The 23071-nt window shown below is 52.3% G+C and overlaps 1 protein-coding gene across 1 annotated transcript in view; it reads left to right on the top strand.

The window, feature by feature from the left end:
- FRRS1 (ferric-chelate reductase 1) overlaps nt 1-23051 on the top strand; it is a 23652-nt gene extending 601 nt beyond the window's left edge. Inside the window, exons 2-16 of the mRNA XM_005878552.2 lie at nt 6525-6720; nt 7846-7982; nt 9508-9602; nt 10862-11009; nt 12152-12334; nt 13402-13500; nt 14362-14509; nt 16018-16131; nt 16986-17098; nt 17811-17897; nt 19298-19395; nt 19630-19688; nt 20601-20744; nt 21964-22025; nt 22543-23051. Of these exons, the coding sequence (XP_005878614.1) occupies nt 6525-6720; nt 7846-7982; nt 9508-9602; nt 10862-11009; nt 12152-12334; nt 13402-13500; nt 14362-14509; nt 16018-16131; nt 16986-17098; nt 17811-17897; nt 19298-19395; nt 19630-19688; nt 20601-20744; nt 21964-22025; nt 22543-22635 (1776 nt within the window). The 3' untranslated portion in view covers nt 22636-23051. The remainder of the gene's footprint in view (nt 1-6524; nt 6721-7845; nt 7983-9507; nt 9603-10861; nt 11010-12151; nt 12335-13401; nt 13501-14361; nt 14510-16017; nt 16132-16985; nt 17099-17810; nt 17898-19297; nt 19396-19629; nt 19689-20600; nt 20745-21963; nt 22026-22542) is intronic.
- Nucleotides 23052-23071: the final 20 nt, after the last annotated feature.

Genomic DNA, 23071 nt, shown 5'->3' on the forward strand with positions numbered 1-23071 from the left:
AACTGCCTCCCGGAGCCCGTCTGGAGGTCCGAGCGCCCGCCCGGCCGGGCTGACCGGTCCCGGTGACTTTGACTTGTGAGCTTTCGTCCCACGGGAAGGCTGAGAGCGGAGCTGTGTGGGAGCCTGACCGGCAGTGACTGTTCACCCACGTGTTTCATGGTTTAACTTTTAAACTACGGGAACTCCCTTTTATATTCACTCCGAATGATATCGTCACCTGTGTGAAGGTGACTTAGGGCCTCACTTGTTTTTTTTAAAGTGCCTTTTAAGGTAGGGATTTTAGCTCCCCCCCACCCCCACCCCTACGCCCGCCCGCCGGGTGCGGCTTTAGATGTTCCCAGAGCCAAGCTGTGACCTCTGCCCTTAATTTTTTCCCTTTTTTTTTTTTTGCATCTTGCCACGCTGCCCCAGGGGCACTGGGGGTGTTTCCGTTTGTAAATGAGTTGTCAGGAGTGTTGCTTCACTAAGCTAACATCTTCAGTTCAGAGATCTTCTTTTTCCTCGGAATTAAAAGGTGGAGCAGAGGGAGCTGCCTCGGGTGGGCAAGGCGGGGACGAGACCTGGCCTGTCGGCTTGTTGACATCACGAGCCAGCCTTTCAGGACGGTTTTGTGTGAAGGGATGAGTCCTACCAGGTCGCCCTGGTGCTGTTCCACGGGGGCTGCTGGCTACTGTGACCGAGATCCACCAGGACAGGGTGGCCGCCTCCAGGAATTGGCCCAAAGGCGCATCTCCAGTTGTGGGAGGAAAACGAGATGGGTTTTTCATTAGCGACAAGGGAGTGGGTGGAGGCTCTGAAAGAGAGTGGTCCCGCAGGGGTGGAGTCGCAGGTGGTGGAGTCGGGCGAGATTTCAGTCCATCTTCTTGTTAATCCTCACCCGAGGGTGTGTTTCCATTGATTTTTAGGGAGAGTGGGAGGGGGAGGGAAAGATAGAGAGGAACATGGATATGGGAGACACACATTGATTGGTGGCCTCCTGCACGCGTCTTGACCAGGGCCCAGTCAGGGAGGAGCCTGCAACCGAGGGATGTGCCCTTGACCGGAATCGAACCCGGGGCCCTCTGGTCTGCTGGCGGCGCTCTGTCCACTGAGCCACACTGAAGGCGCAGGTCCATCTTTAGTGGGGACCTGCTTTGCGACGGGCACTGTGCGGAGGGTTCACAGAGGCTCTGCAATCTTCACGCAAGCCCTGGATGTGGCTCCCACCGTCTCTCAGAACGAGAGAGCGAAGGCCCGGTGAGCTTAGGTCACTTGCCCGAGGTCCCTCAGTGACCGCTGGGCTCGGCCCAGGTCTGTGACTTCCAGGGCCACACTGTTCGCTCTCAGGGCGCAGTAGCTGATGGCATTTTAAATGGTCGCCGTAAGAAAGGTCCGAACCTGTGAAGAATTCTTACGAGTTTATCTGAGCCAAACTGACCATTGCGGGGAAGCAGAAAGCTGAATGGGTTGGGGTCATGCTCCGGAGAACGGCAGTCCCTCTCCTTGTTTCATACATTACATCAAAGGAGGAGACGGAAGTGGGTTGGGTGAGCTCCATCGGGGATGGATTAGAGAGGCAGAGAAAGCAAATCGGGGAGGCCTCTGGGATGGGGTAAAAGGTGAAGTGGGAACAGGGGAGTTAATAGCCAACAACTAACGGGATAACAATAACAAGGAGAGGATTCTAGGCTCTGTGCCCGCCCACAGGCTGTGCCCCGAGGGGTCTGGAAAAGGGGATTTTTTTTTAGCCTGACTTTCCACAGGAATGCTCCCCTGGATGCCAAAGACACAGGCAGGCTCAGTCAAGGTAGAGGCTGACTTTGCCGCGGAGATTCTAGCCCAGGACATGCCCACCACCACCAACTGCGTGTACTCAGCAAGTTCCCATTCAGGCCACCCTCTGTGGTGGCTTCAGGCCTCTGAGCTGGTCGGGTAGCGTGGCCCCTGTGCGTCCACGGGTCTGCAGGGAACGGGAAAACAGTGAGGGGTCCCGTGGGCTGGTGCCTCTGGCGGGAGCGTGTGCCCTGAGGGGTGGGAAGAGGGGGTCACCCTGACATCCGGGTCAGTTAGTGTAGCTGCAGGAAGACAACAGACAGCTCAGGGGAGCTCTCCTTTTGCCTCCAGCTGAGGCTGGCAGTGAAGGTGATGGCTTCTGCCGAACTGGCCCAGCACTGGGGCTCTGGGTCTCGGGCGGCACCTGTCTTCCTCCTGCTGACCCGCCCGGGGTTCACCTGGTTGTCAGTGCAGCCGGAGGAACCTAGAAGGGTGGGAGGAAATCATTTTCCCACCCGGACCAATTCAGTGGTTAATTTCTTAAAATCGTCTTCCCTGTGCTTCCCGCTGTGAGAACGGAGCCTGAGACGTCGTTGTCTGGGGAAGTGGAAATACTTGGCCTATTTTTCAGTTTCCCTGCAGTTTGAGATTCAGCTCTCAAGGTCAATTAATCCTGGATTTGGGGGTTTGTAGAACGTGCGAGTTAAATTGCCGGGGAAGCGGGAAGCAAGGGTCTGGACTATTTTGGGAGACGAGGATGAAAGGAGTGTGGACGAAAGGGGCCACATGCTGACCTGACAAGCTCAGGGGAGGCCTGCATGGGGTCTTGCAAACTCAGACCTAAAGTCACCACAAGGATGGTCTGAAATTAAACTTTAAAAGCAGTGATGGTGGGCAGTTACGTCCTAGGCCGGTATCTTCACTGACAAGGTCAACCTTTACTGTAACTGAGCCTATCTGTCTTTTTGCGTCTATGATAACATGCCCTTGAAATGTCTGGGTAACTTGTAACTTCCCTTTTTCTGGAGCCCCTGGGGCACAACCAAATGTGCTGGGCGCCAGGACAGAGACCACAGATTCCTTCATTATCATGTTAATTGATCCTGCACCCACCTAAGTATGTGCCCATCTTTTTACTTTTTCTCCAATCCCAGGGGTTTCCCTGCTTTGCTTTATCCCTCCTCCTTAATCTATCACCAATGGATTTCATGTAACCCACCTACGTCCTTTCCTCTGATTGCAAAGTATAAATACAGATGTAACCCGCCATTCTCCGGAGCATTATCTCAATTCGTTGAGGTTCTGCTTCCCGGCATATGTCGACAGTTTGGCTCAAATAAACTCACAAAAATTCTTTACAGTTTCAATGGGTTTTTTACATTAACAGGAGCAGGTGAGCGCTCCAGCTGTCTCACCGCAATAGTGTCAGAAGTGAGCACCTGCTAGTGCCGGTAAGGCAGCAGGGTGGTAGATACGGGGCAGCTACGACTTACCGACAACCTAGTGTTTGTAGACGTTGAACTAAAACACAGTTAGGAATTGACCCTGGTTCTTCAGGAGCACTGGTTCCCGAGCGAGCTCTCTGCCTGGCCTCCCAGACTCGGAGAGTGGCTGGGCCTTCTGAATTAGGCTCATGCTCACGGCAGCCTTTGTCACAGTCATGCCCCCACTCACATTGCTCATCGTGCAACGCGGCGGCTCCTCGCGGGACTTGCCTACCTCCCCAGGGAGGGAGCAGTGATGTCGAGTGGAAATGTAACCAGACAACCGAGGCGTCCGGGCTGCCTGTCACTACTTGAGCCAGTTCAACCTCCCATAAGCCAGCTGCTTACATTGGGTAGAAGGACAACGATGATGTGGGGAAGTAGGGATTACAGGCATGGGAAAGTAGATTCCAGATAATCACAGGTTACAAGTCATGCGGGCAGGGGGCGGGGGCGGGGGAGGGCACAGGAGGGCGGGCGCCTCCGGGGACGACCCCGGACCAGATGACAGGCCATAGGGGCTGGGGGTTGTACAGAGCAGGTGCCTCTGGGATTAGATCATTTCGGCCACGAGGTTGTCAATCTTTCCATGATGACAGGCAGTTCTCAGAAGGATGGACCGATCGCATTCCGATGTGAGCTCCCCTGTCCCGGGGCGCACAGCTCCCAGCAGGCGAGGATGTGCTTTCTGTAATCGAACAGAACCATCAGGTTAACAGAGCAGGACTCACAGTTCTGATCATCGGAGCTGGTCCCCGATATTCTCTTTCTGCCCCGAACAGAACGAACAGGAAGGTGGAGTTAGAGCAGGTCTCGCCCTAACAGTCTGCGCGCTGCAGCACCCACGCCTGGCCTGGCCCTCTCCTCTGCCGCGAAGCTGGTCCCGCTGGCTGGGAGGCGGCCTCTCACTCACTGCTCAGTCCGCACAGTCCAGGGCTTAGCGCACACGCTTCCACAAATAACCCCCTTACCCTCTCCCCTGTGTGGTCCCGGGGCCCAGGTTGGCCGATGCGGTGAATGTGTACTTTGAAGGAAGAGTGTCCTGCAATCATCCCGGAAGCGTCACTGGCCACGGACATGGAAACAGCGCCTCCCCCTGGGCGGTGGCACCCGACCTGGAGCCAGGGACTCGCTCCTGTTTATTCCCTCACTGACCTTGTTTGTCATATTTCATTTCTTTTTTAAAATTTTTTTAATTTTTAAAAAAATATATTTTATTGATTTTTTACAGAGAGGAAGGGAGGGGGATAGAGAGGTAGAAACATCAGTGAGAGAGAAACATCGACCAGCTGCCTCCTGCACGCCTCCTACTGGGGATGTGCCCGCAACCAAGGCACATGCCCTTGACTGGAATCGAACCTGGGACCTTTCAGTCCCCAGGCTGATGCTCTATCCACTGAGCCAAATCAGTCAGGGCATTATTTCATTTTTTTAAGTAAATTAAAAAAAATTGATTTCAGAGAGGAAGGGAGAGCGAGAGCGAGAGAGAGAGAGAGAGAGAGAGAGAGACACATCAATGATGAGAGAATCATGGATCGACTGCCTCCTGCACGCCCCTACTGGGATTGAGCCCGCAACCCGGGCATGTGCCCTTGACTGGAATTGAACCCGGACCCTTCAGTCCACAGGCCGATGCTCTATCCACTGCGCCACACCAGCTAGGACATTTCCTATTTTCCTAGTGACTGGCAGGTGGGCGCCTCTGAGTCACTTCCCTTCCCGACTTCTGCTTTTCCCTCTCACGACCCCCAGCCTGCGAGTCCACCGTGCCTTCTGGAATCACCCTGGGAGGCGGGAGGTGGCCCTGCGTTCATTCCGGCTCACGGCCGGGGTTCCGCAAATGAGGAAACCGAGCCAGGGGTCCCGTGACCTCCCGGGTGGTATTCAGCTCCTTCGTGCACAGCGGAGGGCAGAGACCCAGCCTCGTTGCCACTCCACCCACAGGAGTCAGCGCCCAATGACTGTCTGAGACGGGACCGACCCCGCCCTCGGGGTCATTCTCTAGGCGCTGGCCCGTCCTGCCTTTAGTTTTGTGGTGGCTGGGCCAAGGCCACCTGGTGAAAGCCATGACTCGGATCTTCTCAAGCAAATATTACCTGGTCCTAAAGGCAGGTCCGCCCCCAGCAAAGGGACCTGAGGTCCGTGCTTGAGTGGGAAACCCTCGCAGGCCCATTCCTCGCAGTTCTTGGCTGCCTCCTGCACGCCCCCCACTGGGGATGGAGCCCACAACATGGGCATGTGCCCTGACCGGGAATTGAACCGTGACCTCCTGGTTCATGGGTCGATGCTCAACCCCTGAGCCACGCCCGGCGGGCGGAAACCCTATTTTTATGGAGAATGAGCTGCTTCGTAGGCTCTTCCCATCAGCAGCCTGCCCACACGCTGCCTTTACTCACCACCAGGTAACCTGTCCCCGCCTGTTCATCCCCAGCCCGGGATGGTTTGCGGGTTTGGCTTAGACGCGCACAGGGAGGTGGGCCGGAGGAGGGTGGGCTGACGGAAAGCAGTCAGTGCCGGTCAGGCCGATGGGCCCTGTGAGGCCGATGGTCCCTGTGAGGCTGGTGGTGCCTGTGAGGCCGGTGGTGCCTGTGAGGCCGGTCGTGCCTGTGAGGCCGGTGGTCCCTGTGAGGCCGGTGGTGCCTGTGAGGCCGATGGTGCCTGTGAGGCCGGTCGTGCCTGTGAGGCTGGTGGTGCCTGTGAGGCCGATGGCCGGAGGGCCTCACCTGGATGCAGGAGAAACACCTGGCTGACAATGGCGCTTCCTAATCCGAGGCCTCTGGGCCGCAGGGAACAGAAAGATTGCCTCTTGCAATGGGTGGTCTGTCGCCGTCACTTTCCAAGATCCCCCCCACCCCCATTGCCATCATGGTTAGCGCAGGGGGTCGGAGAAGGGGCCAGATGTGCGCAGGGAACGCATTTGCATCCAGCAGCAGCTCCCGTGAGCTCGCTAAGCTCTCTAGGTGACTCGGAATAAAGCCTCTGGTTTTATTGGACGAGTTGGTCCTTCCCCAGTCACTCCCGGTCAGACTCCCAGCTGTCTTCGTCCTGTCGCGGCGCCGGGGCAGGAAGCCCTGAGGCCGTGCAGGCTTTCGGGGGCTTTGCTCCGAGCCTCACCGCGTAAGAGGTGGAGCTGGGGTCCAGCCCGTGGAGACGCCACCCACCGTCTTCCTCTGTGGCCCGTCGTTGAGGATTCGGGGAGCTGACGGCTGAAAGCAAGTGGCTCTCTAGCTCCCCTGTCCTGCGTGTGGAAGCTTCTATCGTTCATCTCCGTTTCATCTTCCTGTGCAGATGGCAGTTCCCGGACGCACCGCGGGGGCCCTGCTGCTGCTGCTGCGCCTCGGCCTGGTGGCGGGTTATCCCAGCGGCAGAGTGACGGAGTCCTGCGGGGACATGGTCCCCAGACACGGCCACGCCCCGCTCCCCGACCCCGTCCACAGCGTGACAGTGGCCCGGACGACATTCATGCCGGGAGACCAGATCGAAGGTACCGCGCGTGCGGGGGTCCCCGTTCACAGGCCGAGGTTCACCCTCCCGCTGCACACTGAGGGGCTGTCGCTGTCGGGGTCCCAGTCCCAGTGAGGCCCCTCCCCTGTTCGGTAGATGCCATCGTCTTCACCCCACGCTTCCCACCTTTGTGTTTAGCTGCTGCAGACGCTCTATGACCTACGTCGTATGTCTGCTCCCCATTCGGGACTGGTTTTCAAACATGTGTTTATCATGTTTAATGTGTCGTCATGAACAATACTATTCATTCCACAGAAAAGGAAAATAAAGTTTACTTTATTGGGTTTGAGATATCATAAACCCTTATCTTTCTCTTTCCTTTTTATTGAGCCCTTCTCTTTCTTTTTTGTTTTTAAATATATTTTTATTGATTTCAGAGAGGAAGGGAGAGGGAGAGAGAGATAGGAACATCAATGATGAGAGAGAATCATTGATCTGACGCCTCCTGCACACCCCCTACTGGGGATCGAGCCTGCAACCCAGGCATGTGCCCTGACCAGGAATCAAACCTGGGACCCTTCAGTCCGCAGGCTGACTCTCTATCCACTGAGCCAAACCAGCTAGGGCTCTCTTTCTTGATACAGTGTAATCTCTTATACTAGTAGTTCCTTGATTCTGGCAAAATGTGGACTGGCTAAAGGTGTATCTCGAACAGCATTCTGCAAACTCCACTTCCTGCAACTATTCCCAGCACTCTCTAACCAGAAGAGTATTCGGGAAGCACACTTGATGTGCACATATCAGACCTCTTAGCGTTGCATGCTGCGTGGTAGGACGGTAAAGGGCCTAAGGATTCGCAGTGAAGAAGCTGTATTACTTTCATCCAGCCTTTTCCACACTAGTTTGGCCTCATGGGCCTGACCATTGCCCACCTCTCCCCGCGGACGGCGGTTAACATCTCTCGCAGGGACTGTCCCGTGCGGCCGAGTCTGGAGCTGTGTCTAGGGGACGGTCGCTGCCGTGTCCTCTCCTGGGGAAGCTCTGTGTGTGGACCGCCGTTGGAACCCGGCCGGGCCTCCTATAGCCGTTGGAACCCGGCCGCGCCTCCTCCAGCAGTTTCCTCTGGGCGGTGCCAAACCTCTTCCCCGTCTCTCTGTTGCCGCAGTTGCTGTGTCGGGGCCGGAGTTTAAGGGCTTTCTCATCGAGGCCCGGGATGCTGAGGATCCGAGCGGCGCTCCCGTGGGCTCCTTCACGCTGATTGACAGCCAGGAGTCCCAGCTTCTGACTTGCGGAGAGAAGCAGGTTTGTGGCTGGTTTAAAACTGATTTCTGTCTGTTTCCCCGGGCCTTGTCACCACAGGGTGGCGCGTGCAAGATAAACGACATCACCCCCGTAATGCGAACATCTAAACAGATGCCCAGTGACCCAATCCCCCCCCCCCCCCCCCCCCCCCCCCTGGCATCTACTTTACACATGAGCATCCAGGAAAGGCAGGGCAGAGCTTGAAGAGTGTATGACTCCTAATATTTCATGTGCTATTGACTCTTAGTATGTTGATTTTGGAACGTGTAAATGTTGAAGATAGAGTTCTAGAGAGGGACAGAAATTCAATTTTTGTCATTCATTCATTTGTTTAGTAAACATTTATTATCCCAGGAACTGTTTTGGAGAGTTCATAGCCGGGGACATGAGTAAAGCATGCAGACATGTGACATGGCACATGGGTAGGACATGGATGTAGGACAGACACATGAGTAGAACAGTGAGTGACGTAGGTTAGAAGCACCCACAGGACGGGGGAAGCATAGCTAGGGAGGCGCACCCAAGCTCGAGGGGATGGAGAGAGAGCTGCTCCGAGGACCCGACCCTAATGCTGGGCCACAGGGCATCTGCGGAAATTCAATTTTTGTCATTCATTCGTCTGTTTAGTAAACATTTATTATCCCAGGAACTGTCTTGGAGAGTTCACAGCCGGGGACACGAGTAAAGCATGCGGACATGTGACATGGCACATGGGTAGGACATGGATGTAGGACAGACACATGAGTAGAACAGTGAGATGACGTAGGTTAGAAGCACCCGCAGGACGGGGGAAGCATAGCTAGGGAGCCACACACAAGCTCGAGGGGATGGAGAGAGAGCTGCTCGGAGGACCCGACCCTAATGCTGGGCCACAGGGCATCTGCCAGGTGAAAGGAAGAGGGAAGTAAGATTGAGAGAAAGGAATTATGCAAATATAATCACCACCTATTTGGAGGCGGGAATACTTTTTCTTTTGATGAGTCTTCTGTGTACTAGTTGCATGTATGAATGGAAGGAATATACATTTATAGTATAAATGAAATAGCAAGCCAAACACACCCAGTATTCATAACTCTCTTTAGTTCTTCTTTTTCTTTAATGTTTTTATTGATTTCAGAGAGAGGGAGGGAGAGAGATAGAAACATCAATGATAAGAGAGAATCATGGATCGGCTGCCTCCCGCATGCCCCACACTGGGATCAAGCCTGAAAGCGGAGCATGTACCCTGACTGTGAAGCAAACCTTGACCTCCTGGTTCATAGGTCGACGCTCAACCACTGAGCCACCTGGGCCGGGCTCTCCTTAGCTCTTGCATTTCCGAGGACTGGGGTTTACTCACAGAGCCAGAGCTAGTCTGGTCTCCCCAGCCAACCTGCATGTACTGGGTACGCGAGGCCCTGTTCTAATAAAAGGTCTCTACCAGAGGCTGAGGCCACACACTAATAAGTCCCTTTGCAAATGAGACCGCTCCGGCCCTGCTGAGCCGGCCAGGGGCTGACGGAGAGCTCTTTTCCATTCATCACAGGGGTCAGCGGTGAGCCACACCAATGCGCACAAGAAGACAGAAGTGAGAGTCTACTGGGACGCCCCCGACAACGCCCCCACACACGTGCAGTTCCTGTGAGTACAGAGACCTGCCCCGGTGTAACTCCACAGCGATGGTCTGTGTCAGTCTGTACCTATTGGCGGACTTTCCCTGCGGGGGGGCTGCTGGGGCGATAGCACCGCCTGCGTATGTAAGCAGTTGTTTGGCTTCTTTTCTTTCTGTCTTTTTTTTTTTTTTTTTAAAGTATATTTGTATTGATTTCAGAGGGAGAGAGAGACAGAAACATCAACGAGGAGAGAGAACCATGGATCAGCTGCCTCCTGCACGCCCCACACTGGGGATCGAGCCCGCAACCCGGGCCTGTGCCCTGACCAGGAATTGAACCGTGACCTCCTGGTTCATAGATGGATGCTCAGCCACTGAGCCACGCCCAGGCCTGTTGTGTTGGTTTTTTCCCGAGCGTACACCCAGCACCTGGCACAGGGCCTGCCTCCGGAGAGGCACGGAGTAGACACTGGATGTGTGAATGCAGCATCGCCCGCCTTCACGCTGACAGGAGCCCTCAACCGTCCTTGAGTCCTCAGGGAGCTGGCTGAGGCTTGATAGACTTGGGATGGGACTTTAAAACCCACACCAGCCCTGACATGTGGGGCAGCGGGACACATTGCAGGTTAGGTGGTCGGAGCGCGTGTCCCTGGAACCTCCCAGAAGGTCATCATGTTGTAGCGTGAATGGCTCCTGAGTGGCGTGAGGGGCATGGCTTTCAGGGGAGAAGTGCCCCCCGTCCTCCCCTCTACTTCGTGCACCAGGTCCCGGTGCGCAGTCACAGGGCTCGCACCTGCGTGTTGTGTGGCGTGTGAAGACGGGGCTGTCACCCCTCACAGCTGGCGCCCTGGTGGCCGCTGCCCTGCCCTCTGACCGAGCACTGGGAGGTGAATGAGGGTGTGCAGTCTTGGCATGTCGGGGGGATCGTGCAGTTTAGTCTCTGGCCTGGTGTTGGGAGCGTGCCCGCCAATGACAAGTCAGAGTAGAGAAGAGGAGGGGAAGGGGGGAGGAGGAGGAGGAAGAGCAGGATGAGGAGGAAGAGGAGGAGGAGGAGGCGGATGAGGAAGAGCAGGATGAGGAGGAGGAGGAGGAGGAGGAGGCGGGGGAGGAAGAGCAGGATGAGGAGGAGGAGAAGGTGAAGGAGGAGGAGGGAGAGAGCCATCAGAGGTCTGGTAGGCACTCCTAAGTCATGTGTCCCTTCTGAACTCCTTCTCACCCCTTGGAAGTTTTGATCTGCCTGCTGGGCCACAGTTGGGATTCTGGCTGACGCCCCGGTTCTGCGTTTCAGGGCCACGGTCGTGGAGAAGTATAAAAGCTACTGGGTGAGGATTCCTAGTCCTGTCATTTCACAGCCAAAGGCCCCGCCCTTTTCAACACCTAGAGCCACACCAGCGCCTTCGCCTGCCTCGCCTGCAGTCTCCCGTCTCACCAAACCAGTGAGTCGCCTCCTGTGGTTCCCCAAACGCAATCTAGGGGAGCACCTCCTTGGGAGCTGGGGTTCCGTGCTCGGGGCCCTGTGAGGAGAAGCAGCGGCCCAGAGCGGTGGTGGCAGCAGGCGGGTCTCAGCAGGATCCGGAAGGAGGTCCTCCTCCAGCATTAGGGCTGCAGGTTAGAGGGGGGAGCGCAGCCCTGCACCTCCCAGCACGGTCACCACACTGACACACAGTCCCTACCAGCGGGGTGCGGTTCCTCTGAGACCTGGGGAAGCAGCAGCAACGAACTCCCTCCCTCCCTCCCTCCCTCCCTCCCTCCTCTCTCTCTTTCCACCACCAAATATGAAACATGGAGTGGGAGCTTAAAGCTTAAGCTCTATTCAGACAAGATTTGGAATGTGGAGCACAATCTTGAAGTAGTGGTAGAGCTCTTAAATATATATTTAAATATATTTTTATTGATTTCAGAGAGGAAGGGAGAGAGAGAGAGAGAGAGGGAGAGGGAGAGAGAAACATTAATGAGAGAGAATCATTGATCAGCTGCCTCCTGCACGCCCTCTACTGGGGATGAACCCGCAACCAGGCCTGTGCCCTGACCAGGAATCGCACCAGTGACCTCTCTGTGCATGGGACGATGCTCAACCCACTGAGCCACACTGGCCAGGGCTCTTATATTATTTTAGTATCAAATTTGAACCGAATGCTAGAGGCAGAGTCCAGGGTCTAAATACAAAATTTTGCAAAGGTTTTGCCTGTTTGATTTTTAAATTCCACCTCTGGAAACTGGAGGGTACCCTGCAGGCAAGACTGTCCCTGTGGACTTAAACACTCCCTGAGGAGTTTCTAGAATTTCCCCGAGCCTTCCCTGGGGAACATAATTAACACGAACTATTTGTGTATTAAAGGGACTTTAATACTCGAGCACAATTACAGTCCAACTACTGTGCCTTCCAAATGTTAATTAAAAGTAATTACACTGAAAAGTTCATGACCTTGAAAACGACTGCCCGGGTCATTTCTAATTTGGGGCCTGTCTCCTGCCCCCTTATTTGGGTCCTGTTCTGAAAGGGGGTCCGTTAGGACCTGAGCCCCGGGAGGGGATGAACGGTGGTTTGATCACGAAGCCCGCCCCCTCATTTTCCCAGTTCAGCGCCTCGGGCTGTGGGAGCAAGAAGTTCTGTGTGCGGAGCCCCTCGGCCTGCGACCCAGAGAAGGAGGGCACCTGCCTCTTCCTGTCCTTCACGCGGGACAACCAGTCGGTGACGGTGGAGATGAGCGGCCCCAGCAAAGGCTACCTGTCCTTCGCGCTTTCTCACGACAGGTGGATGGTGGGTACCTCTCACTAATCCGTGGGGTGACATTAGTCCCGGGTGAGCTCCATGCAGAGGCAGGTCAGCTGTTTGTTCCAGGTCAGATGATGGCACTTGAGGGAGGGGTGGGGAGGGAGGGCGTGTGCTGAGGCTGAATGAGGCCTGTGTGCTGTGGTTTGTCGACTCCATATTTCTTATCTTGAGCTGGGCTAATTCCGAGTTGAATGCAAGATTAACGGGTTGTTCTTGGGTCTTCTTTAAGGAGCTTAGCGACCAAGGCCCATAAAATACCTTGCTAGGTAGTTGAGGGGGAGCGATTTAGAATAGGCGAAAGAACCAAATCTACGCACAGTAACGTGAAATCCAGAAGATTCGCTTGTACCTTGAAATGATGCCAGGTGCTTTGAAGATGCAGCCTGCCCTTTGGTAGTAATTGAAATGAGATCCTGAGTTTAGAGAATATTAGAGATGAAAGAACACATGAGAATCAGACCGGCAAAGAATGCCTCCCTGAGCTCAGACGTTGTGGCCTCAATACATAACACTTAACCTATGGGGTGTTGAATGTGTACAATATTAGCAATATTTGATTACAGTGCCTTCCATCTTGAAGGCTACCCCCGCCCCCCCAAAACCGATATAATATAGCGCATTTACAGTCATGAAAACGTTCAAGACATGGATATATATTTACAAACAAGAATCCAGAATAATATTCATGATAAATGAAAACAGGTAACAAAACTGTGTATTTTTCTATTTGGAGAGAGAGAAAGATATAGGTATAAATATAAATAGATTTGGATGAATATATATGAAAGCATTAACCATGGTGTTCAATTGGGGATGGGTTTATGGGCATATAAACATGTCAAGTCTATTTTAGCCTGTTTTTTATAATGAAATTGTATTGCTTTCCTATTATAACAAAATCATATTGATTCATAAATCAGACAGCCATAGTACCATTGAAGGCTGCCAGTAAATTATTTAAGAATACCAGATACTATTTGATTTTTATTAAGGACATAAAAGCACAGCATTGAACTTCCTTTAGACTCTTCTCCTTTCCCATCATTCTCCAGGGCGACGATGACGCTTACCTGTGTATTCATGAGGACCAGACCGTGAGCATCCGACCCGCCCATCTGACGGGGCGGAGCCACCCTGCCCTGGACTCCTGGGTAGGTGTCAAAGTTCTGGGAGCCTCTACCTGGCCCGCCCGCCCTCCGGCCACGCGGCTTACAGCGGCATGTCTGTGTGGCAAGGTGGCCTCGAACCCGCAGTTCGTCGGGCCTGAGCAGGGGCCTCGCCGAAGGGTTCCTCTCTCATAACACTCTGGGAAAGCTTTTCTGCACTTTCCCTTATTTTTTTTTTTACTAGATATACATATATATTTAATAAAGTTTATGTGTATTTAAGGTGTGCAACATGATGTGTTTTAAAAAAATGTTTTGATTGATTTTTTTTTGAGAGAGAGAGGAAGGGAGAGGGAGCGAGAGATAGAAACATCAATGATGAGAGAGAATCATGGATCGGCTGCCTCCTGCACGCCCCACACTGGGGATCGAGCCTGCAACCCCAGGCCTGTGCCCTCGACCGAGAATCAAACCGCGACCTCCTGGTTCCTAGGCCGATGCTCAGCCACTGAGCCCCGCCGGCCGGGCGCGATGTTTTGATATCCACACACACAGTGAAATGCTGTGCCAAACCGGCTAGGGCTACTTGCTATTGTTAGTTCAATGTTTTTGATTGTTAGTGGCCAGATGGAGTTTTTTATGTCTGCCAAAGGTTCTCTCCGGGGGAGAGGAATTTTGGGGTTTTGACTCAAAGTAAAAATAATACTTTTGCCAAGTGAGATCAAGACAGACTGGGAGGTAGTGTTCGTTGTACTCTTTGAAGGGGAAGTGGAGGAACAAGGCCAGCGCAGACCAGACGTGCACAGAGGGTCTCAGAGAAAGGAGCTTGGACGGGCAGGACTGCGATCACATCGGGTTTTAGCAAATCTTGGGGAAGCGCTGACGAGACCCACTGTGTGCTTGTAGGACGCCCTCGAGGATATGGCCTGGAGGTTGGAGGATGGCGGGATGCAATGTTCTTTCAGAAGAAACATCACCCTTCCTGGCGTTAAGGATAGATTTGACCTAAACACAAGCTACTACATATTTCTAGCAACTGGTGCAGCCAAGGATGGTAAGTACTATGTATTGATAAAAACTCCCTTTTCAAGATTTTTTTCTTCTCTCTCTTCTCCTCTCCCCCCATTTAAAAAATATTTACACTTGAGGGTAAAGAGTTATCAAAACCCTCTTCCATCTTGCCTTCCCTTTTGACCTTGGTTGGCCTTTAAGCTTCATTTCCCTAGAAACTAGGCAAAGATAGGGTCAACTACGCTATAAGGTCACATGCTCACGATGGAAGTGAATTTCTGGCTGGTAAGCAGCATTTGGGCCAGGTATAAGAAGCCGGAAGAGCTAGGAAAGTCATTTTATAAATATCTAGGGCAGTGATGGCGAACCTTTTGAGCTCGGCATGTCAGCATTTTGAAAAACCCTAACTTAACTTCGATGCTGTGTCACATATAGAAATTTTTTGCTATTTGCAACCATAGTAAAACAAAGACTTATATTTTTGATATTTATTTTATATATTTAAATGCCATTTAACAAAGAAAAATCAACCAAAAAATGAGTTCGCATGTCACCTCTGACACGTGTGTCATAGGTTCGCCATCACTGATCTAGGGGGACCATTGCTCTTCTGCTTTTTATTGTTAATGTTTGGTTTTGTTGCATTTTGGATAGATGATATACCTGGTTTCCTATAAAGTTACATCTTTTTGGAAATTATTGCCTTGTAGTCTGTGGTCTAATATGAATTTTTGTTTGGGCCAAAGATATATTTTATATATGATACGCATTGTATTCTAAAAATAATCTATGCTCCATAATTTATTTACTGATTCTCCTGATAATGACCATTCAGCTTGTTTAAATTTTTTTGGCTAGCATAAAACAAATTTCCGTGAACATTCTTGTACATATACCTTTGGGTAAAGGGTATTTCTGTAGGGTAGATTCTCAGAATATAGGAATTCACACACACCCATACTCACGAATACAAACTAACAGGAATAACTCTACATTCACAGACTTAAAGTTATACATAATGAACAATAATATGATAACCCATTCTCAAACTGTGCACATCACTTTTCTTTGGAATTTTGGTTTGTTAGTTAAACCCAGTCCCAATCGATCAATGCCACATAATGGAGCATCAAATGTGTTTGTCTTTCTCTCAGGCCCAGTTTCTGTCGGTTTAATCTAGACTTCTAGATTATTTTTCACATGTATTCTCTTTCAAGAATTATCCTTGCCATTTTCAATCATTTGTGGTCATATTAACGGTAATTATTTGGATGAAACATTGTTTGTGGGTGTCTCACTGTAACTCCCACCTTCCCAGCCTCATGTCTTGGTTGGCTAAATTATTTCTTTAATTTTTCCCCCCAATAAGGTCATGTGACCCTGCATCTGGGTTTAGGTTGCTTTTGCATATGAATGGCATCTCTGTTGATATTTATTTTCTATTATTTTAAGTAGTTTTGTTTCCAGGTCCTGACACAGTCTTTTCATTCCTTCTCTTCTGAGGAAGTAATTCTTCTTCATCTTTTTCTTCCTGCTTTTTTATAATTTCAGGTCGAATTTATAGACACTCCCAGCAGCCTCTGATTACATATGAAAAACATGCTGTGACAGGTGATGCGCAGGATGTGGGAGCGTCTCGGGCCCCGCCCCTGCTGAGGGCTCATGGTGAGCTGCTCCCTGTGTGTGCGCTGCATCCTCACTCCGCCCGTAACCTTACCCGGTGGCTCGGTGCTGGCTGGGGTAGGAGTCGTGGCGGACAGAAGTTAGCAGCTGTTTAGAAATCTCTGTGTGACCATTCACACGTGCAGGTAGCAGGATTTACCTTTCGGTAAAAAACATTTAAAAATATTTTTATTCTTTAATATGTTTTTATTGATTTTAGGGAGAGAAGAAGGGAGAGAGGGAGAGACATAGAAACATCAATGAGAGAGAAACATCGTTCGGCTGCCTCCTGCACGCCCCCCACCAGACATCGAGCCTGCAACCCAGGCTTGTGCCCTGACTGGGAACTGAACCTGAAACCTTTTGGTGTGTGGGACGATGCTCCAATCCACTGAGCCACCCGGTCGGGGCACCTATTGGTTTTTCACTGGTTTTTGGAGTGAGAGGTGAGACGGTTCCAAGGTGACTCGGGCTCTATTAGCACAATGGTTAAGGGTACAGCTGCTCAAGCCAGGATGGGCTCGACTTACATGGCTTCTCTGTGCCTTGGTTTCCCCATCCGGCAAAACTGGAATAATAATAATTGTAATCACTTCATCGGATTGTGGTAAAGATCCATTAGGTTAGTTCACGGGGAGCACTTAGAGACTGCGCCTTGCACATAGGAGGGCTATGGAAGTGTGAGCTGTTAGAAGCAGTCGTGGTGAGAGTGAAAGCTGTGATATCCAGGTGTTTTGAGGGTATGCCATGGCAGTTGAAGGTACTTTGCTGGTGCTTTCTGTTTTCCGAGCACGTGGCGTGGTCGCTGCAGGATAGCGGGCTGAGTTGGTGATGTCACCATCGCATCTTCCCTGCAGGGGCCTTGATGCTCGTGAGCTGGATGACTACCGTCAGCGTGGGTGTCATCGTTGCCCGGTTCTTCAAGCCCGTTCTGTCCAGGCCTCTCTTCGGCGAATCCGCTTGGTTCCAGGTAGGCGGGAGGAAAAGGTTCATGCGGTTTCGTACTAGCTGTACGTTGCAGCAAGAAAACACATGAACTATGTGGGTTCCTTTCCCTTTGTGTGTGTGTGGCATAGTTTTGTGGTTTCGGGATCCTAACAATTTCTTCTTCTTGCCCTTTGGTTTCCTAACCAGTTGAGAACAGACACAAGGTCCTTGATAGAGGTCACAACAGAGGTGACTTTAGGCAGGGCTCGGGCGGGGTTGGAGGACGTGCCAGGGCCGCGTGCCTCCCTGTGTGACGTAGACCTTGGGACCCGCAGGACCCTGACCTGCATGTCCAGCTGCACCGAGCACAGACGGGCAAGGAAGGCAGAGGGCAGGGAGGGAAATCGCAGGGGCTTCCTGCACGTCCACAGGGGTCTGTCCTCTGGGTGCTGCGCCAATCCACGTCAGAGTCTCCGGTCAAGGTCATCTGTCTCCTCTGGGGGTGGGGGGGAGGGATGGGAACTAGAAACATTTCTTTTCATGTTGCCCCTTTTGTCTGGGTTCAGGAGGCGAGAGTCAGTCGGTACCCCTAAAAAAAAAGCAGAACACACCTTATTTTTCGTGTGTCACATGTCAGGTGTCAATCAAAAGCATCCCTTCGGGGAATCTCATCCCATGGTCTTGTCCCCATGGTAACACCAAGTCCTTTCTCTGGCTCAGGTAACTCTCTTCTCACTGTCATTTCACCCTTGCAGGTGCATCGGGCGCTCATGCTAATTACTTCCTCTCTCACCTGCATTGCTTTTGTCCTGCCTTTCATTTACCGAGGAGGCTGGAGTAGCGTAAGTCCCTCTTACACTGGGTGTTTTCATTTAAATTCACTTGAGCGTCAAAGGAGATTGCTGTTTTATTCTCAGATGATGGGCAAACAGATATTTCTGTGCGTGGGTGACACCACAGCCACGTCCTTGGGCACGTTATTGGTGTCTCTGACCCTCAGTTCCCCCATTTTTAAAAGTGGGTTATTCATAACCAAGTGTGGAGCATGAGAGTGTACAGTGTGTGCCTGATGTGAAGGAGATGCTCAGTGATTGGTGCCTGTAATCATTGTCATCACCATCATCATCACCACCACCACCACCATCATCACCACCATCACTATCATCATCACCACCACCACCACCACCATCATCATACCATCACCATCATCACCACTACCACCACCACCGTCATCACCACCATCATCATCATCATCACCACCACCATCATTATCACACTATCATCATCACTGTCATCATCACCACCATCACTATCATCACCACCACCACCACCACCACCACCATCATACCATTACCATCACCACCACCACCACCACCACCATCATCACCATCATCATCATCATCACCACTACCATTATCACACCATCTCCATCACTGTCATCATCACTGTCATCATCACCACCATCACTGTTATCATCATCACCATCATCACCACCACCAATGACACCACAGCCATGTCCTTGGACACGTTACTGGTGTCTCTGACCCTCAGTTCCCCCGTTTTTAAAAGTGGGTTATTCATAACCGAGCGTGGAGCATGAGAGTGTACAGTGTGTGCCTGGTGTGAAGGAGATGCTCAGTGATTGGTGCCTATAATCATTGTCATCACCATCATCACCACCACCACCACCACCATCATCATACCGTCACTATCATCACCACCACCACCACCACCATCATACCATCACCATCATCACCACTACCACCACCACCACCACCATCATCACCTCCATCGCTGTCATCATAATCAACATCACTGTTATCATCATCACCATCATCACCACCACCACCATCATCACCTCCATTACTGTCATCATCACCACCATCACTGTCATCATCACCATCATCACCACCACCATCATCACCTCCATCGCTGTCATCATAATCAACATCACTGTTATCATCATCACCATCATCACCACCACCACCACCATCATCACCTCCATCGCTGTCATCATAATCAACATCACTGTTATCATCATCACCATCATCACCACCACCACCACCATCATCACCTCCATCACTGTCATCATTACCATCATCGCTGTCATCATCAGCATCACTATCCTCCAATGTTTAAAGCTACAGGAAAGCATGAAGAATGCATAGATGTGTATTATTTCTAACTTGCGGGTGTGAATCAAGGGCGGGAGCGAGAGCATTAACGGGGGTCACTCTCTCAGCGTGCAGGTTACCACCCCTACCTCGGCTGCGTGGTGCTGGTCCTGGCGGTTCTGCAGCCCCTGCTGGCAGCCATGAGGCCATCTTTACACGACCCCAGGTACTCGCAGCCTTGCTACACGGCGCTCCTCACGTGCCGGGCATTCGTCGGCACACGAATCTCTTTTCAAGTGGAAGCACTTTGCGTTTTGTGAAATTCAGTGATAAATTCTATTTACTTAAAAGCTTTAAAGTAGATTTCAGATGTCTCATTCCTAGGCGATAGGGGGTTCTCTGGGGAATTCACGGTAGTTCCGTCCCTTTTAAGGATCCTTTCGCTTCTTTATTGTGGCAGGAGGCACCTGTTTAACTGGACGCATTGGGGGATGGGAACAGCTGCTAGGATCGTGGCAGGTAAGTGGCTGTGATGCTGACATTCATATATGATTGCCGGTCGCCCATGATGCAAGTTGTAATTGGGCGGAAAGCCTTTTTAGTGCATTAGTGATCGGAGTGATTGGTTGTTGAAGAGAAATCAGCCTTAAACATTGAAATCCAGAAAGTAATTTCTGGAGATAGCTATTTAAGTCATTATTTCAGTTTTAAGCTTAGGGTTTTTAAAATGATGTTAAAACTTCCCTTTTAAGACTTTTGTTTTTAGCTTTTGCCTTTGCAAACAGAATAACGCTGCTGGCCGCCAACTGTTTGAGGAGCTCAAGTGGAGGGTCATTTGTGAGCTGGGCTGAGCTGGGCCTTGGGGGGGGGTGGGTTGGAGGGGGGGTTCCAGGCCTCTGTCTCCAGGCCCCTCCCCCGGGGATGGTGCCTCCCCCAGAAGGCGGTTTGCAGTCGGGTCTGACTTTCCTGTGTGTTGCTGCCTTGGTAACAAGTCTCTAAACTGGCGCCGCTTCCCTCCCGTTTCCGTGGCCCGTGGGGCTCCTGGTGGAAAGGGGAGCGCAGTCGCCACTCGTCTCCCTTCCACCCGCAGCCTTGAAACCTGCACAGTGCGGCCGCCTCTTTTCTGAGAATCGGCAGAGCATCGCCACAATCTCTCCTCTGACCCTCCCAGTCTAGTCCTAAGACTAGGAAACACGGAGTAACCGTTGGGCCTGAAATAGTGATTTCGTTCACTCAGCTTTTTGGACACGTGTCCTCTGCTACAACCCGCGTGCGTGCAGACGCACAGTGACCTCTCTTGGTGGCGACTGCGTGGAAATGCCGTACAGATGTAGCCTGTTTCCCTCTGCATGTAGTGCAGACGCACAGTGGCCTCTCTTGGTGGCGACTGCGTGGAAATACACACGTGGCTCTGTCTCCCTCTGCACGCAGTGGCGGCGATGTTCCTGGGGATGGATTTGCCGGGACTGGCCCTTTCCGGCCCATGGAAGACCTACGTGATGCTGGGGTTTGTCGCCTGGCATGTGGGGGCAGAGATCGTGTTGGAGGTCCACTCGTACCGCCTCTCGCGCAAAGGTACTGCCCGGAACCGCTGTCCCGTGAGCCGGTGGAGAGCAGTCGGGTTCCCGATACTAAGGGGGGGCTGCTCCCGGGAGCTCCTTAAACACTCCTGCCCGATCACTCAGGGCTAGAAACTGTGGGCATTTCCTGCCTTTCTCTTTCGTATTCGTCAGGATGATAAATTGTGGGTAAAACAGAAAGGGCCTACTACAGGCTTCAGGAAAGACGTCTTCGTAAGGACGTGTGCTGCGCGGGTCTGGCTGGGAGGCAGTGGACACAGGGAGCCCCGCATGCCTGGGGGAGACCCTGAGCTGGAGGAAGCAGAGATGCCCAGAGTCAGCCCAGGGCAGGGCTGCAGACAGCTGTTCCCTTCTGATAGTTTACGGGGCGCTACCTCCGCTGGCCTTGCCCGTCGGACACAGCCGGCTCACGAGTGAGCCACGAGGGAAGGGCTGACTGCCCAGCTGTCTGTCACAGGCAGGGCACTGGCCCCGGAGCCCGAGGATGGAGAGATGTCCAACGAGCGTGGGTCTGGGCTGTGTTCTTGGTGTCCTGTCTAGTTTTCAGCCCCCTTGCCCCCCAATGATAAATCAAGGTGGCCTTCTCCAAGCACAACCTCTTTGTTGTCTAATGTAATATGTTGTGACGTTAGGAGTCGGTGGCTTTTGGGAGCTGAATACTCCTGCGTTTTTGGTTTCTGATAGGAATACATATATAGTCGGGCTTCTGCTGACCACGGAGCTGGGGCTTATTGTTTAAAAGACACATGTACTGCCCAGCTGGCGAGGCTCAGTGGTTGAGCATTGACCTATGAACCAGGAGGTCATGGTTCCATTCCCAGGCAGGGCACATGCCCGGGTTGTGGGCTCGATCCCCAGTGTGGGGCGTGCAGGAGGCAGCCGATCAATGATTTTCTCTCATCATTGATGTTTCTGTCTCTCTCTCCCTCTCCCTTCCTCTCTGAAATCAATAAAAAATATAAAAAAGAAAAGAAAAAAAAATGTACCTCACACTTGTATTGTTAGGGGTTTGATCTGGCTGGAATTGCCTAGAAAAGAGCATGTTTAAGTGCCCGTCCCGGAGTGTGAGCGCCTTACTATTGGGGACGTTTGGAATGTCCCGGGAGCTGGAAATGGGAGAACAGACTCAGCAAACCCTACCCATGAGCTTCGCTGCACAAGTGTTCGCCTGCACACCCACGGGCCTTACCGACGCATGTTTTTGCTCTTGGCAGTTGAAATACTGGATGACACTAGAATTCAGATTATGCAGACCTTTACCATGGCTGAGGCAAAAGTAAGTCCTTCTTGTTTATAGTTTTACTAGAGGCTTGGTACATGAAATTTGTGCACTTGGCGGGGGGAGGGGGGGCTCAGCCCAGATTGCGAGAGGGTGCAGGCTGGGCCGAGGGACCCCAGCCGTGCACAATCGGGGCCGGGGAGGGACATGGGAGGTTAGCCAGCCAGGGAAGGCCCGAGGGAGGGCTCCAGGGCATGTCCAGCCCATCTCGCTCAGTCCTGATTGGCTGGACCCCAGCAGCAAGCTAACCTACCGGTCGGAGCGTCTGCGCCCTGGTCATCAGTGCACATCATAGCGACTGGCCGATCGGTCGACTTTCTGCCCTCTGGTGGTCAGTGCACATCATCATAGCGAGTTGAGCGGCCTTAGCATATCATTAGCATATTACGCTTTGATTGGTTGAATGGCCAACCGGATGACCGGACACTTAGCATATTAGGCTTTTATGATATAGGACTGACAAAAGCCTTCAGGATCGGCGGTCCGTCCTCTCACCTGTGCGTTTTCCTTTCAGGGCCACGGCTTTAAGAAGGCGGTGCTAGCCGTGTATGTCTGTGGGAACCTGACTTTTCTCGTCATATTCCTGTCTGCCGTCAGCCGTCTCTGAGCCCGCCGCGGCCTTGCTGTGCCGGCCAGGTGACGGTCTCATCCAGCCGAGGAACTCGAGGCCCGCGCCGCCTGCCGGGCGTGGGCAGGAAATCCGAGTTGGAGACCAGGCCATGCCCACGTGGGGTTCTGGCGGCTGGCCCTTAGGGTCCTGTGGACTGTGACGCGCCGTCCAGCCTTTAGGTGCAGGTCCGAGTCTTAAAGGGAAGGTCGAGGAGAAGTGACCCTCGAATATTTCTCTTTTCTGCACCTTTTTATTGAATGTATCGGGGTGACACTGGTTCATGAAAGGATACAGGTTTCAGGTGAATAACTCCACGCCCATCATCTGTACGCCGTCTGGTGTGTTCAGCACCCCAAGTCAGGTCTCCTTCCATCACCATTGATCCCCCCTCTCCCCTCCCCCACCTCCCCCCAGCCCCCTCCCAATATTTTTA

This window comes from Myotis brandtii, unplaced genomic scaffold (assembly GCF_000412655.1).
Source record: "Myotis brandtii unplaced genomic scaffold, ASM41265v1 scaffold565, whole genome shotgun sequence".
NCBI classification, from domain to species: domain Eukaryota; kingdom Metazoa; phylum Chordata; class Mammalia; order Chiroptera; family Vespertilionidae; genus Myotis; species Myotis brandtii.